We start from the raw sequence: 13,149 nt of genomic DNA, 5'->3' as shown, positions 1-13,149 counted from the left end.
ACCTGATGGATCAGGATTCAAAGGGAATAGAGGGGGCTAGACACCAGAGACCTCACAAGATAAGACAACAAAAGCAGACAGACCCGGAAGGGGACATCTGGGAATTGTCGTGTTACGCGTTTTTTTTCTATCAAATAAGGAAAAAGGTCCCTCAAAAAACAACAAAACCAGGAAAGACAGGACAAGCAGTAACAAGATAACAAGAACAAGAGACTAAACGACAGCGCTGCAAACACCAAGACAGCAGTGACAGACCAGAGCATCGAGACAGATGATGACAATGATGATGGAGGAAGGGGTCCAGGTGCGAGACACCAACGTCCACAGGAAGTGGCACGGTGACGGCAGGACTCAGCTGGGGGATGATCATTAATCTAATCACAGCTGAGTTTAACTGATGTTATGAGGACATAAATTTGCCAACACAATTGAAATGTGTGGATCTGTGTAGTGATGAAAATAGCAAGAAAACAGAACAGTAATTGATTTTAAGGATGAAAATATTGAATCATATCTAAACAAAATTATGATCTTTAGAGGAGACATATCATGCCCTTTTTAACAAGTCGTCACAATTTTCCTGAGGTCTTATTAACATGCTTTCGCCTCAGTCCAGTCTGTTTTAGGGGAAATCAACAATATTGTAACTCGAAGTTACACTGTGTACCACCTATTACTGCATTTAAACTGTTTTTTACACATTACCGTAGTTAAATAATTGTACTTAGAGACCTACATCTTTACTAAAAACAGGAAAACAGTGCAATGTTAACACACCGAGAGCAGCACATGTCGTTTAATGTCACAAACAAGATTTAGCAGAGGAGCAGGCGCAAGTAACGTCACAGCTGTTGAAGTGACGTGAACCTGTTAATACACCGTATCCACACAGCTCCAAATTACAACCTGTTCAACTAGAAAGCTTTCATTTAAAACGGATGCAAGGCTGTAATGTTGATATTTCAGAAAGTAACGGCAATAACTCCCATGAATTTTGTACATCAACTTCATATCTTAGCTGTTAGCATCAACTAGTGATAAACAGCAAAAACAAAATAGCTGAATTATTTCTCCATTACTCATATTTTCCTTGTCTGAAGATTGGCCACAGAAAGCTGGAACTGATCCCTCTTTGAGGCCCAATTTCTTCATGAGTCCAATGTTGGACTGGCCCAAGTTGTTAAAACAGTCCAATGAAAAGGAGCTGCTGCATATACACAGTCCTTTGCTAAACTCTTGCTGGAACATTACCCTCAAATAAAGTTTATGCACTGGGCTCTTTTGTCCCCCTCAGGCTGGGGTTGATGTAAGATGGGTGCTGTTCAGTACAGTTGGCATTTCAGTTTGAAGCTTCTTCCTTCTAACAGGTTTAATGAGAGCAGGTGGGGATCAGAGATCCAGGCCATACAGAGTGAACTTGACAAGTGAATTAATTTTTTTGCTGAAAATCTGAACCGGTTACTAGAGTTCCTCTCAACACCACTTAGTGCAGGTCTTTGTCTTTTCATAGAATTGACGATATTTCTTTTGTCTGATTGAGTGTGGGGTTTTTTTTTAAGTTGTGTTGCGTGTTTACTTGGTAGTTAATGGTAGTTGGTATCTTACCTGCAGTTGTCAGCTGTCAGTTATACGCCGCCAGTGTGAAGGCTATCATTGACCGGAAGCTGTGGCCTTATTGATGTTGCTCATGTTGGGGGGTGGTGGTGGTGGTGGTGGTGGGGGGGGGGTTGTGTGCAGTGTTGTCGGTGTGATGTTGTGTGTGAGTTTATGCATGAATTGATTTGATTATGTAAAGCACTTTGTGCTGCTTTTTAGTATGAAATGTGCCATATAAATAAAGTTTGATTTGATCAGCGGAACACTGAGGGTTACACAAAATAAAGATGGCTAAGTTGATTCAACTCTGTAGTAATATCTCTGTCACAAAGACGTGGGATGCAAATACAAAATGGTTGGAGTCGCAGGTAGTGCTTCAACTGTGCGGTTTATTTACAGGGAAACATCTTATAAAGAAGCCAGTTATGTGGACACAAAGCAAGCCCTTACTTCAGCCCTCACACTCTCCACCAGTGTCTGGTCGGCCTGAGCCTTATATAGCCCCAAGCCCCGCCCCAAGACCAATCAAGCCAATTAACAGAGAAAACAATACTTCTGGCCACCACATTTCACACACAGGCTCTGCAATAACCCCATTAACATTACATAACATATACAAACCATCACCATAATAAATCACGCTCCATTCGAGCAATTACAACCGAAAATATGAACAGACCCTGAACTCTCCCCCTCCACTTAGAGGGGAGATGGTATAGTCCGCAGCCGACCATATTATAAAAGACTGCTGCTTCTGCTGCTCTGTTTGCTCTCCCAGGCAGGCACAGAGGAGCAGGAGGATGGCAGCAGCAGTACAGGTAACTATCCTAAAATAAAGAAAACTTGAGAAAACAAATGTGATTAGTGTGGGGTTTTTTGTGCTTCTGTTGGAGATATGATGTTTGAGCATTAGTCCAATGTGGTGCGTGCACTCACCACCAAACCAGTGGGGAACAATGCAAATATGATCCATGTATGAAAGACTGAGGGTGCTTTACCATGTATCACCTGTGTGTAGTGACGAGGGTTTTGTCACACTCTGTCCATAGAAAACCAGGGAAGATTCTCAGACCTCAAATTCACCTCTGGAATACCTTTGATTTTATCACGACCGTTCTCATGGTACACTAATGTATACATGCACATGTACTGTGCACAGCAACTGAGGGGGGAAATGAAGGAGAATCTAATTTTGTAAGTGTGTGTAGGTGGGTGTTTTATTGTAATGTGGATCTCTACGATGAGAGTGATGGGTGCCTGTGGTTTCCACGTTCAACATTTAACTGGCCTTGTGCTGGTCTTGACATGTCTCAAAGTCTTAGTCTTGTCTTGGTCTTGATATGAACTTGATCTCGAATTAAATGGTCTTGAGGTCTTGATCTCAGTATTCAGACAGAATTGATCAAATCAAATCAAATTTATTTGTATAGCACATTTCATGTACAAACAATTCAAAGTGCTTTACATAAAATAAAAGCATTGCAGCAGGGAATGTAAGAAGCATTAAAATACATAAAAGAATATAAAGAGAAACAAATAAAATCATTTAAATGAATTTAAAAACAAGCAAACAAGCTAAATGCTGCTTCTCCATGTTTAGTCAATTGATATGAGTTAATCACCAATCCTTTTAATCTTTTTATATATCTGAAGTTTTTGGATGTGTTGCATCAGAAAAGGTTAAAAATCGTACTCAGTTTTAACTAGTTTAAAGCAGTTTTCCCCCCCAAAAAAGGGGAAATGGAAACACCTGATGCTAATCATTTCTGATGGAGAGAACAAGTTACTTGTGACTGTGTCATGTGACTGATCACATGAACCATCAGCTGTCTCTGCTTCTTACAAATAGACATGGCCAGTACTCACCGACATGAAAGAAAAGTATATCCAGTTGAAAGCAATAATAATTGATTGATTTTTCTCTCATAAAATGTGACGTCATCTTTGTTTAGCTCGTGAGTAGCGATCTCTACATACTCAAAACTGTTTATAACGATGCAGACACCTCCACCTGTTTACATCACATCCCAGTCCGGTCTATTCAGTCCAAACCAGTTAAAGGAAACATGCGTGAATCATAACATTATTATTATTAGCATCGTTTGGAGTAACATTTTGCTTGACAGCTCCATATAAAATACGGCTGCTGTTTATTGATCATCTCTTTACAGTAGTTTTGTGTCATAAGTCTGATAATAAAGAGCTAAAGATAAGCTAAAACAAAACTAATACAAAACAAGACAAAAACAATTAAATCAAGCTAAACCACTTTAAAAACAAAAAATAATGATTTAAACTAGAAATAAACAATTTTTTTAAATATAGCTGCTAAAAACACCCCAAATATGCGTAAGAGGCTAATCTGTTTCTGTCTTCTGAACTTCTGACTGCAGCAGCTCCTGATTGACTGATTAAGATCGATTGCTGTATTGATTAACTGGTAATTGTTGCTGTAATGTCGCCTCTTGTAAGTGAGCCAAAACAGGTCAGAGCCTAAAGAAGGAGAACCAATCTGGTCTGGCCTGTGTTTACCTGTTCAAACTGAAACAAACCCGTTTGGTACAAATATTTGGAAATTGCATAGTCCAGCAACAGACTTTAGAAACTTAATATATCTAAACAAGTAAAGAAATACTAGTATTTAACACGTGTGCTTCAGAAAACAGATTCTTAAATTTATCCCATATGCAGGAGCCAAATATAAACCTCCGTCACAATATAATCAAAACCAGGAACAGACTCAGAACCGAGACAATCAGGTCAATGAAAACACAGTGTGTATTTCAGTGTGTTGATGGGGCTGATAAACAGGCTGCTCTGCCTGCTCTTTATTAGATTGGACTGCTTTTATCCACCAACACACACTGAAACTCAGTCAGCAGCCATCAATCACTGGGCATGTGCGTCAGAGGGGGAAGAGATTGATGCTCTTTGAATTTACATCGCACAGCCTACGAGAACAACAAAGACAGGAGGGATCACAGGAAACTAAGAGTAATGACCAGGATCAACACACAGGACTGAAAGCATAAGAAAACAAGAACATAGGACCAAGAGAAATAAACAATGAAAAACACTTGAAACTAAAAAGACAGGAAAAAACAGAACACAAAACCACAGGTCATGACGTTTCATGTGCTAACAAGAATTAGTTCAAGCAGACTTTTTGAGAACATCACAGCTTTGTTGCAGAGGCCTGGGATTGTAAGAGGTACCTGCCGGATGTTTCTAGCCTCAAGGCGTTCACTAATGTCGTCATTTACTATTCCGACACACTCTTTGTCAACATAATTGAAGCTTAGCTTTAATTTCTGACCAACTAGAGGCAACTCTCGAGTCTATTTGTCTCCTATGTGACTCGATATTAACATGATTTATTAATCTATTAGTCTCCTGAGGTTACTGAACATGTCAGGACGGCTGCTTTCTAATATTGCTGTGGTGATTCATTATTTAACTAGGAATGTCCACTCTGAGGTAATACACACTGGGAATTCCTTCTAAAAGTCCAATTTAAGTTTCCTCAATGATTAATCTTTTTTTTTTTTTTTAGCTTATTAGTGAAATACGTACCTTGAATTATAAGACACAAATGGCCCATAATCCAGGAATGTTATCCTATAAAGCTCTCAGCTCCTCAATTTATTTTAACTGTTCCCTTTAAGCCACTTCCTGCTTCAGTTACAGTAAAAGTAGACTACATACTTAGACTCTTTTACGCTCCCATGATGTAGAAGCAGATAGTTTCTGCATCAAATCCATCTGCTTCCAACCTGCACTGAGGGGTTGAAATCTGAAGCAGCTTGTGCTCACTGAGCAGCTTTATTGGGGCAAGCAGCCTCACGTTTTGACACTATTTTGTGTTCGTCAGACTGAAGGTGGACACAGAATCAACAATCAACTATAGTCAACCTAAAACAGGTGTACCTAACCTTTTGGACAAGCAGTTGAGCCTAGTTTACAAGCCAGTTAGTACAAGGGTGGGGCTTAGCGTAAGTGTCTACAAATGGTGTGTGGACATCTGATGAAGACACAATAATGTTGAAATGTTATTCTGTTTGCACCATTAAAGGCTGCAAAAATAAAGGGTGCTCCAAACCTCCTTTATTCGTAAAAGTAATTTGTTTTTCAGCTGGGAGGCAGATGATTCAGCCACATACTGCTGGAAGACACAGAGTTTCCTGTTTTTTTTTCTGAAGCAGCTTGAGCTGGTTTGACAATAAAGTTGAACTATACACTGCAAATGTTGCTGAAGTTTTGACCTCTAAAGTTCAACTAAATGATCGTTTGCCCGTTTTTTCCAAAACTGCAGGTAAATCTGTAATTTCCCCAACTGCGCCGCTTCAGCTGCTATAAACACACGAGTGGTTTTCCTGGACAAATTTCCAGCTTGTAAAGACATAGGGTCCTCACTTACTCTCCAAGAAAATGTTGGCTGTAGTTGCTTTGCATATGTCTGCAGAAAAGAAACAAGAGCCGTGAGTTCCAAAATCTGAATGGGGCTCAGTAAACCTGACGTTTCAGTAGAATTAGAACCGATTCAACTGGAAAACTTCCACAAAAACACAAGTCTGGATGGTAGAGCAGTGGAGCAGAGCTGCTTTTTGCAGTAATCAGTCTGCTATAATGTGCGACTGCGATCAGTGTGATGACGGACTTTGGTTTGGCAGATGTCTCTTGTTGAAAAATTACGGCATCTGTGTGCCACATAAGAGAGTGAGAAAACTGGAATATCTTTCTAGTTTAAAACTCAAAAAGCTGAAAATATGCTGTTTTTTTCCGTTTGTTAGAACATGTTGGCCGCACAATGTAAGTTCTGCTCAGTAGAGAAGAATAGTGAAACTAATTAATTGACTTCTTAATGAACTCTGCGGTGACATAAACACGGTGAAACTCGGAATTGATTATCGACAGGAAGAAAACCTGGTGTTCCCATTGACTGACTCCTTAAATTAACTTCCTCCCCTACAGCTTAACAGGCTCACAGGGATCCTGAGTTGAAATCTAGCTGGCAGCAGGAGGTTTGTGTGATTTAATTGGCTATAGAGTCTTTGCTTGACTGCCTACGACACAGATAAGAATAATCCAACCTAGAACTGGAAGTTTACACAATATCTGCCTCTATAAATATCCATAGAGGTTCAAATGTTTGAGCAGGGTTTCCTTTATACTCTAATTTAGGACAATAATTTCTTTCCTCTTTCTCAAAGTGAAATCTGTGTCGTGTAAACCATCTGCCGCTGAAGTGTTAATGATAAGCAGTAGAAAAAAAAATGGATTGCTCTGGTAGAAAAAGCTCCATTTCAGTCAGGTTTTCAGATATAGATGTCAGCACAGGGCATGAAAAATGCATTAGATAAGAATGGAGAGGATTGATATAGATGTGTGTAGAGTTCAGTCAAGAGAATATTTAAGAAAGATTAAACGGGCTTTATAGCCCTTCAATCAACATTTCATCTTTTATTGTTCCAAACACTTATCAATGTTCTTGCATTCAGTCAGAATCTGCAGCTTTGACTGTTTCTGGAGGCTGTGTTTGTTCCCACCCTCATAACTGAAACCTGAGACGCCCTCCCCCACTCTGTCATATTTTTAGTCACATACTTGTTTTTTGCCAGTTTGTTGGACTTAAATCAACAAAGCACCAACAGCATTCATTCATTCACTCCCTGCCTATTTATTTAAACTTTGAAAAAGCAAATAGTCCCGGTCTGTTTTGTTTTTAGGGATGCAAGGGAAAAAGGGAAAAAGGGAAAAAGAGCAACTATTAACCCAGACAGATGAGGAGCAACATGTTTACTTGTAACAATAACCTAAGAAAGTGTTGTAACCAGCACATGTGGCCTGTCCGCAGGAGTGATGGGAGTGGTGGAGATGGACGAGTTTGGAGACAGAGAGATGGACTTTGCTGTGTGGGACATGACGGATCTGGAGACCGGAGAGTTTCAGGTAAAACACCTGACTCATGCAGCATTATGATATAACAACTCAGAGTTAAAAGCTGCATTTTAAGTAGGACTATTTTCAAACTACTCTTTGGTCTGTTTGGACGACGGATGTGTGGAGTACCACAGAACTGAATATATTTGTAACAGAATAAGGAAATTAACTAATTAATGTATGTTTTTTTTATTAGTAGGACTGCTGTCATTTCATATGGGTGCTCCATGTGGTGTTTTAGCTGAAAACAAACCGGTGGCTGCAGCCAAATGCACAGTTGCAGTCATTATAACAACAACAGTCTGTCAGCTTCAGGCTCTAATTATTGTGTAGCACTTTCCACATCTGTGTGGAGGCTGTGTCTACTGTTTGTTTCCATGTGAAACAAGTCGCTCATCAGCCAGAATCAAATTCTGAATCACACAAAGGCACCCTAATAGAATTATAAATAACTGATGCAAATTATTCTCAGATATAACAAAGTAGCTTCCAACCATCACTTTTCTTTTAAGGAAATATTTAGTTTTGGCTCAAATCTTGGCCAAGGATTAGAAAGTGTTCAGCAGAGATGATGCAATTAGATTAAAACATGAAAGGAATCCAACAGTTTAGTTTTTACTGATAGCATTCAGTCTTTGAAACAATCTGTAAGGCCCAGGCAAAACCTCCAAAGTGTGTTCCTCAGTCCTCAGTTCTTTGTCCATGTGGCACTTCCTGCAACTACATCATAACAAAAGCATGAATCTGTACCATCAATGGAAATGTCTTGGGCAGGCAAGGCAACTCCAGGTGTTTGCTACTGATGTGTGTGTGTTTTCAGGTGGTGTGCGTGTATAACAGCAGCACGAAGAAGCTCGATATGCAAAAAGGTCTGAACTTCCAGTGGCCCGGAGGCTCTCCACCTCAAGATGTGCCCAAGTGTGGCTTCAAGAACGATAACCCAGCCTGCCTAACACGTATGAATGCAGTCCACAGACACACACCAACAGATTACAGAGTTAGAGACACAACTACGGCCTGGAGATGATGAAACACCGAAAGACACAACCACAGTATACAAACAGACACACACCTACTCACCACAGACCTATCTACTGACCTACAGTCCAACTACAGACAAGATCTTAGACAACAGACCCAAAGAAACACCTCCAAACAATACAACACCTACAGACACAAATACAGACTGCAGACTTACATATATGTAGACCTGCTGACCCCAGACACAACTAAAGACTAAAAACTTGCTTATAAAAAGACACCTTCTTAGCCCAGACACACCTCCAGACAAGTCTACAGTCTACAAACACAGTTAGAAACAAATATAATACACATGTACATACCACAGACACACAAAAGACATACAGATCATAGAACACCAGCACACACAACCAGAGATGCCACCTCCTGACTCCAGACACAACTAAAGACACCACTTTAGACTGCACACGAACACCTACTAACTACAGACACACATACAAACACTTACAGACAACACACACAACTATGCACACATTTACTTGATTTAAATATCTTCTTGCACACTATCATTCCTTTTCCCCTGTACATGATCTGATTAAGGGCTGCACATGCACTGTCACCTCACAGCAAAAAGGTTGTTCTCCCCGTGTATGCATGGGTTCTCTCCGGGTATCCTGGCATCCTCCTACTGTCCCACTGTCAAAAACATGCATGTTAGGTTAATTGGTGTCTCTAAATTGTCCTTAGGAGTGAGTGTGACGTGTGTGTGGTTGTTAGTCTCGTTTGTCTCTGTGTGGCCCTGTGATGGACTGGCGACCTGTGCAGGGTGCACCCCGCCTCTCGCCCAAGGACCGCTGGGATAGGCTCCACCCCCTCACGACCCGACAGTTGGATAAAGCGGGTGTAGAAAATGGATGGATGGATGATCTGATTAAATTAGACAAAATATCCAAATTTTCCCCAAATAAGGCACAAAATATGCATATTATTTATTGTGAAAAAGTTCCGTTCAGTGAAGATAAGTGAGTTGTGCAACATCACATTTAAGTATTTTGCAACATTATGTAATAAATGGTAATAAAAGACCCATTAAGATACAATTACCAATAAAACCATTTTACGGCATTGTAAATTCAATGTCTGTCAAACGCATATTTCATAGATGCAATTAAAGAAATGGGAACAAATTATCTGTCTTTGCAACAGGCTGCTAATAACAAAGTGCCTGAAGATACAATTTAAATTGTTAATTTCTAAATAAGACACAACACTGGTTCATCCCTTGAGTTAGGTGCTTTTTTATGCATAAATGATTCATAGGTCAGTGTTAAGTGACTCAAATAAAATGGTCAGGTTCAAGGACTGGACTGAAATGAGTAAAAAAAAAAACAGCCAATGTCCAAAGGAAAACTTTAAAAGACCTTCAGAAAGACGTAGGAGGTGCTGCTTCAGACCACGTTAAGAGATGACAAGAAAGTCTGGCTCCTGAGCAAATGTAAAGAAATGAGGTTTGATTCAACACTTTTTACTATAAGTTGTAGCATTTTGTGGTGCCTGTCCTGATGGGAATCGTCACCTCTCGCCCTCACAGGTACAGTCACGATGCATCAGATGGTTGCCATGGTGATCTGCTTTGTTTTCGTTCTCATCGTTACCATCACCATCTTTATCTACAGGTGAGGCACACATACGTTTGCACTTCTACATTTGTGTAAACACTCGCTGACAGTCCTCTGAAAGTCTATGCTATACAGTGAGGTCCACATTGTCGTCATCACGCACGAATGTCCACACCCCGAAGTCTGAAACCCAAATCGGTCCTCAAAAAGATACAGATGCACAAGAGCACACCCTGCTTTGTGGCGGTTCAAGCTCTCACAGCACCTCTGTCTCTCTCTCTCTCTCTCTCTCTCTCTCTCTCTCTCTCCCTCTCCCTCTCTCTCTCTCTCTTTTTCTCAATTTTATTTTTCTTTTTCTTTCCTGTCCTCCTTCCCTCCCTTCTTTCACACATCCTTTTCCATTCTCTACCTCTTTCTGTCATAATAGAGAGATCACAGCGAGGCCCAGAATGAGCGGATGGAGAATTAATATTTAGAATAGGATCAGAAAGGATCTGACTCTAACCTTTTTTCGCACACACACACACACACACACACACACACACACATAAACAAAAAGTTGTAACCTTTTAAAAGCATCCTCACTTGCAACTGAGCACAGCCATAAACCCCTCTGCATGTGCATTTGTTTATAACAGCTATATTACTTTTTTTTTAAAGTTTTGTGACACAAACATATTCTACCCTGTTTGAACATAGAAAATAGGTGAAAATCGTCACCAAGTGTTTAAATAACCTAGTTATTAGTGGATTAGTATAGTATATTATGCATTATAAGTTTTGTTAAAGTTTATAGAGGAACCTGTTATAATCTGTGTGCTGTTATTTTTTTAATCCATGAACAAACACAAGTGGCTGCAAACAAAGAAAACCACAGAGAGCTGGAAATAAGTTCAAGGGAGCTGTCCTTCAATTAGAAGCTCAGCCAACAAACATATAGAAACACTGCATTTAGTCATCCTGCTTTTTGTTTATGAAATGTTAATAAACTTGTCTATGGAGCAAAAAATTTAGGTGTTTGTGGGTTTTTTAAAAACAACCATATTTTGTCATTTCCAGTGTAATTAATAATAAAAAATACACTTATTCAGCTTATATATGCACTCCCAGTTCCTCCACCAGGTCAAACTAACAGCACAAGGAGAGAGGAAGATACTCTCTTCTCTCTCTTGATACTGAAAGATGAAGTCTCATCTTATTATTCCATCTCTTTCGTTCAAATTGTGAATCTGTGAGGCTGCTCAGCTCAGTCTGCTCCGTAGGTTGAAGCACAGAAGTTGTTTTTAACAACACAGGGGCTGTTTATGTCCCTGTTTCGCTGATGAACTCACTCACCACTTCCTTGATCATCCCTCACTTCTCTCATTGTTTTCCTCGCACTCCTCACTTATTTTTTAACACTTCTACTCTGCAAACACACGCACACACACCTGTCCTCCTGTCTGTTGAATAGGAAGTTGAAGCTAGAGAGTGAACTGGCAGCTCAGCTGTGGAGAGTTTCCTGGGACGACATCCAGATGAGCAACTTGGACAAAGTTCTGAAGAGAGCGTGCAGCAGGCTCACCATGTCTCTGGTAACACATGTATTCTTGATCAAGACAGCATCTCTCACCATCCACCTCTGAAATATAAGACATTGACAAATGAAAGAATTAAATGAAAAGGAATAGATAACATTTTAAAGATAATTTACGAGTGAATTCAATGCATAATTGTTTAAAAATCATTGAAATATACAGTTTGTTTCTATTATATAAGCAGTTCAATAATTGAAACTAAGGTCTGCTTTCATGTACTTAGTAAATAACCCAGGAAATAACTAAGCAGTCTTTGTAATCATTGATATTGGTGTAAATTGACCTAAATTCCTAAAATTCTTATGTACAACCTCAATTTATTAAAAGTTGAGAGGGTTGTGGGTGGAAAAAAACGCTGAATCCTACATTTACTTTGAGTTTTATATTATTGCGTACAGGATGAAACCATAATATTTCTTGCTTTATCTCATCGTCCTCATTTCATTTGTTAATATGCATCAAATTTTTCACTTCAGGTCTGCAACACATTCCACATGAAGCTGGGAGAGTAAAACTTTGACCACTTTGTATTATTGTCATTACTTTTTCTTTTTCTTTAGGCCAGTTCATATCCAGACTGAAAACAAATCTCTTTTCCCTGGCCTTCCACTAGCTGAAATGGAGTTTACCTTGACTTGCTACTTTTACTATTACTTTTATTGTTATTTTATTGCTAATTTTATTACAAATTTTATTTTATCTATGACGCACTTATTCCTATTGCTATTTTATTGATGACTTTCTTAATATGTGATGCAGTTGCTATTGTGAAGCACTTTGGTCAGCTGAGGTTGTTTTAATGTGCTATATAAATTAATTTTGAATTGAATTGAATTGAATTGAACACTTAGAAGACGTTCTGACACTGAGGATACGTGCAATGAAAAGTTTTAGTTGTAATCTTCTCCTATTCTTCATGCGAACACTTTGTAAGGTATGCAACAGTACAGGGTTTCTTTAAAGATTCTCCTCATTCTCTGTTGTTGACAGGTCTGGGCTGCAGGCAGGCCAGCTCAGTACCAGTACCCTCTTCCTCTGCAACCATGCCTTTGCAATCTGTTCAGAATGTTGTTTTCCATGGTTTTGTTGAAAAATGCTTGGATGTTCCTGTAAAAGATGTCATGTTGAAGGCAGCATAGTTTCTCTAAAGTCTCAGTGAACTCGTCAGCATTAATGCTGCCATTTCACAATTTAAATTGACTTTGCCAAGAGCACTGATACAACTTCACAACATCACAGAGCCTGTTTTTAGTAATGTTTGATGAAAACAATCTCTGTGGTTCTTTTTGCATTTGGTCTGGAGAACATTATGTCTAATTCTTCTAAAAAAAAAAAAAAATCTTGGATACCGGTTCATGTGACCACAGCACACGATTCCACTGTGTGATGGTTCATCCTGCTTCTGGTGAAGGTTTACATAAGGCTTCTTTTTTGCA

The 13,149-nt window shown here is 39.4% G+C and overlaps 1 protein-coding gene across 2 annotated transcripts in view; it reads left to right on the top strand.

Annotated features, from left to right (window-relative positions):
- The window catches only part of npr1a (natriuretic peptide receptor 1a), a 43,281-nt gene that overhangs the window by 22,529 nt on the left and 7,603 nt on the right, over window positions 1-13,149 (top strand). For both annotated transcript variants that reach the window (XM_075449098.1, XM_075449097.1), the window contains exons 6-9: window positions 7,451-7,545; window positions 8,357-8,492; window positions 10,109-10,193; window positions 11,590-11,710. In XM_075449098.1, coding sequence (XP_075305213.1) covers window positions 7,451-7,545; window positions 8,357-8,492; window positions 10,109-10,193; window positions 11,590-11,710 — 437 coding nt within the window. The remainder of the gene's footprint in view (window positions 1-7,450; window positions 7,546-8,356; window positions 8,493-10,108; window positions 10,194-11,589; window positions 11,711-13,149) is intronic.

This window comes from Odontesthes bonariensis, chromosome 18 (genome assembly GCF_027942865.1).
Source record: "Odontesthes bonariensis isolate fOdoBon6 chromosome 18, fOdoBon6.hap1, whole genome shotgun sequence".
Lineage (NCBI taxonomy): Eukaryota > Metazoa > Chordata > Actinopteri > Atheriniformes > Atherinopsidae > Odontesthes > Odontesthes bonariensis.
This window is presented reverse-complemented; position numbering and strand designations above follow the sequence as displayed.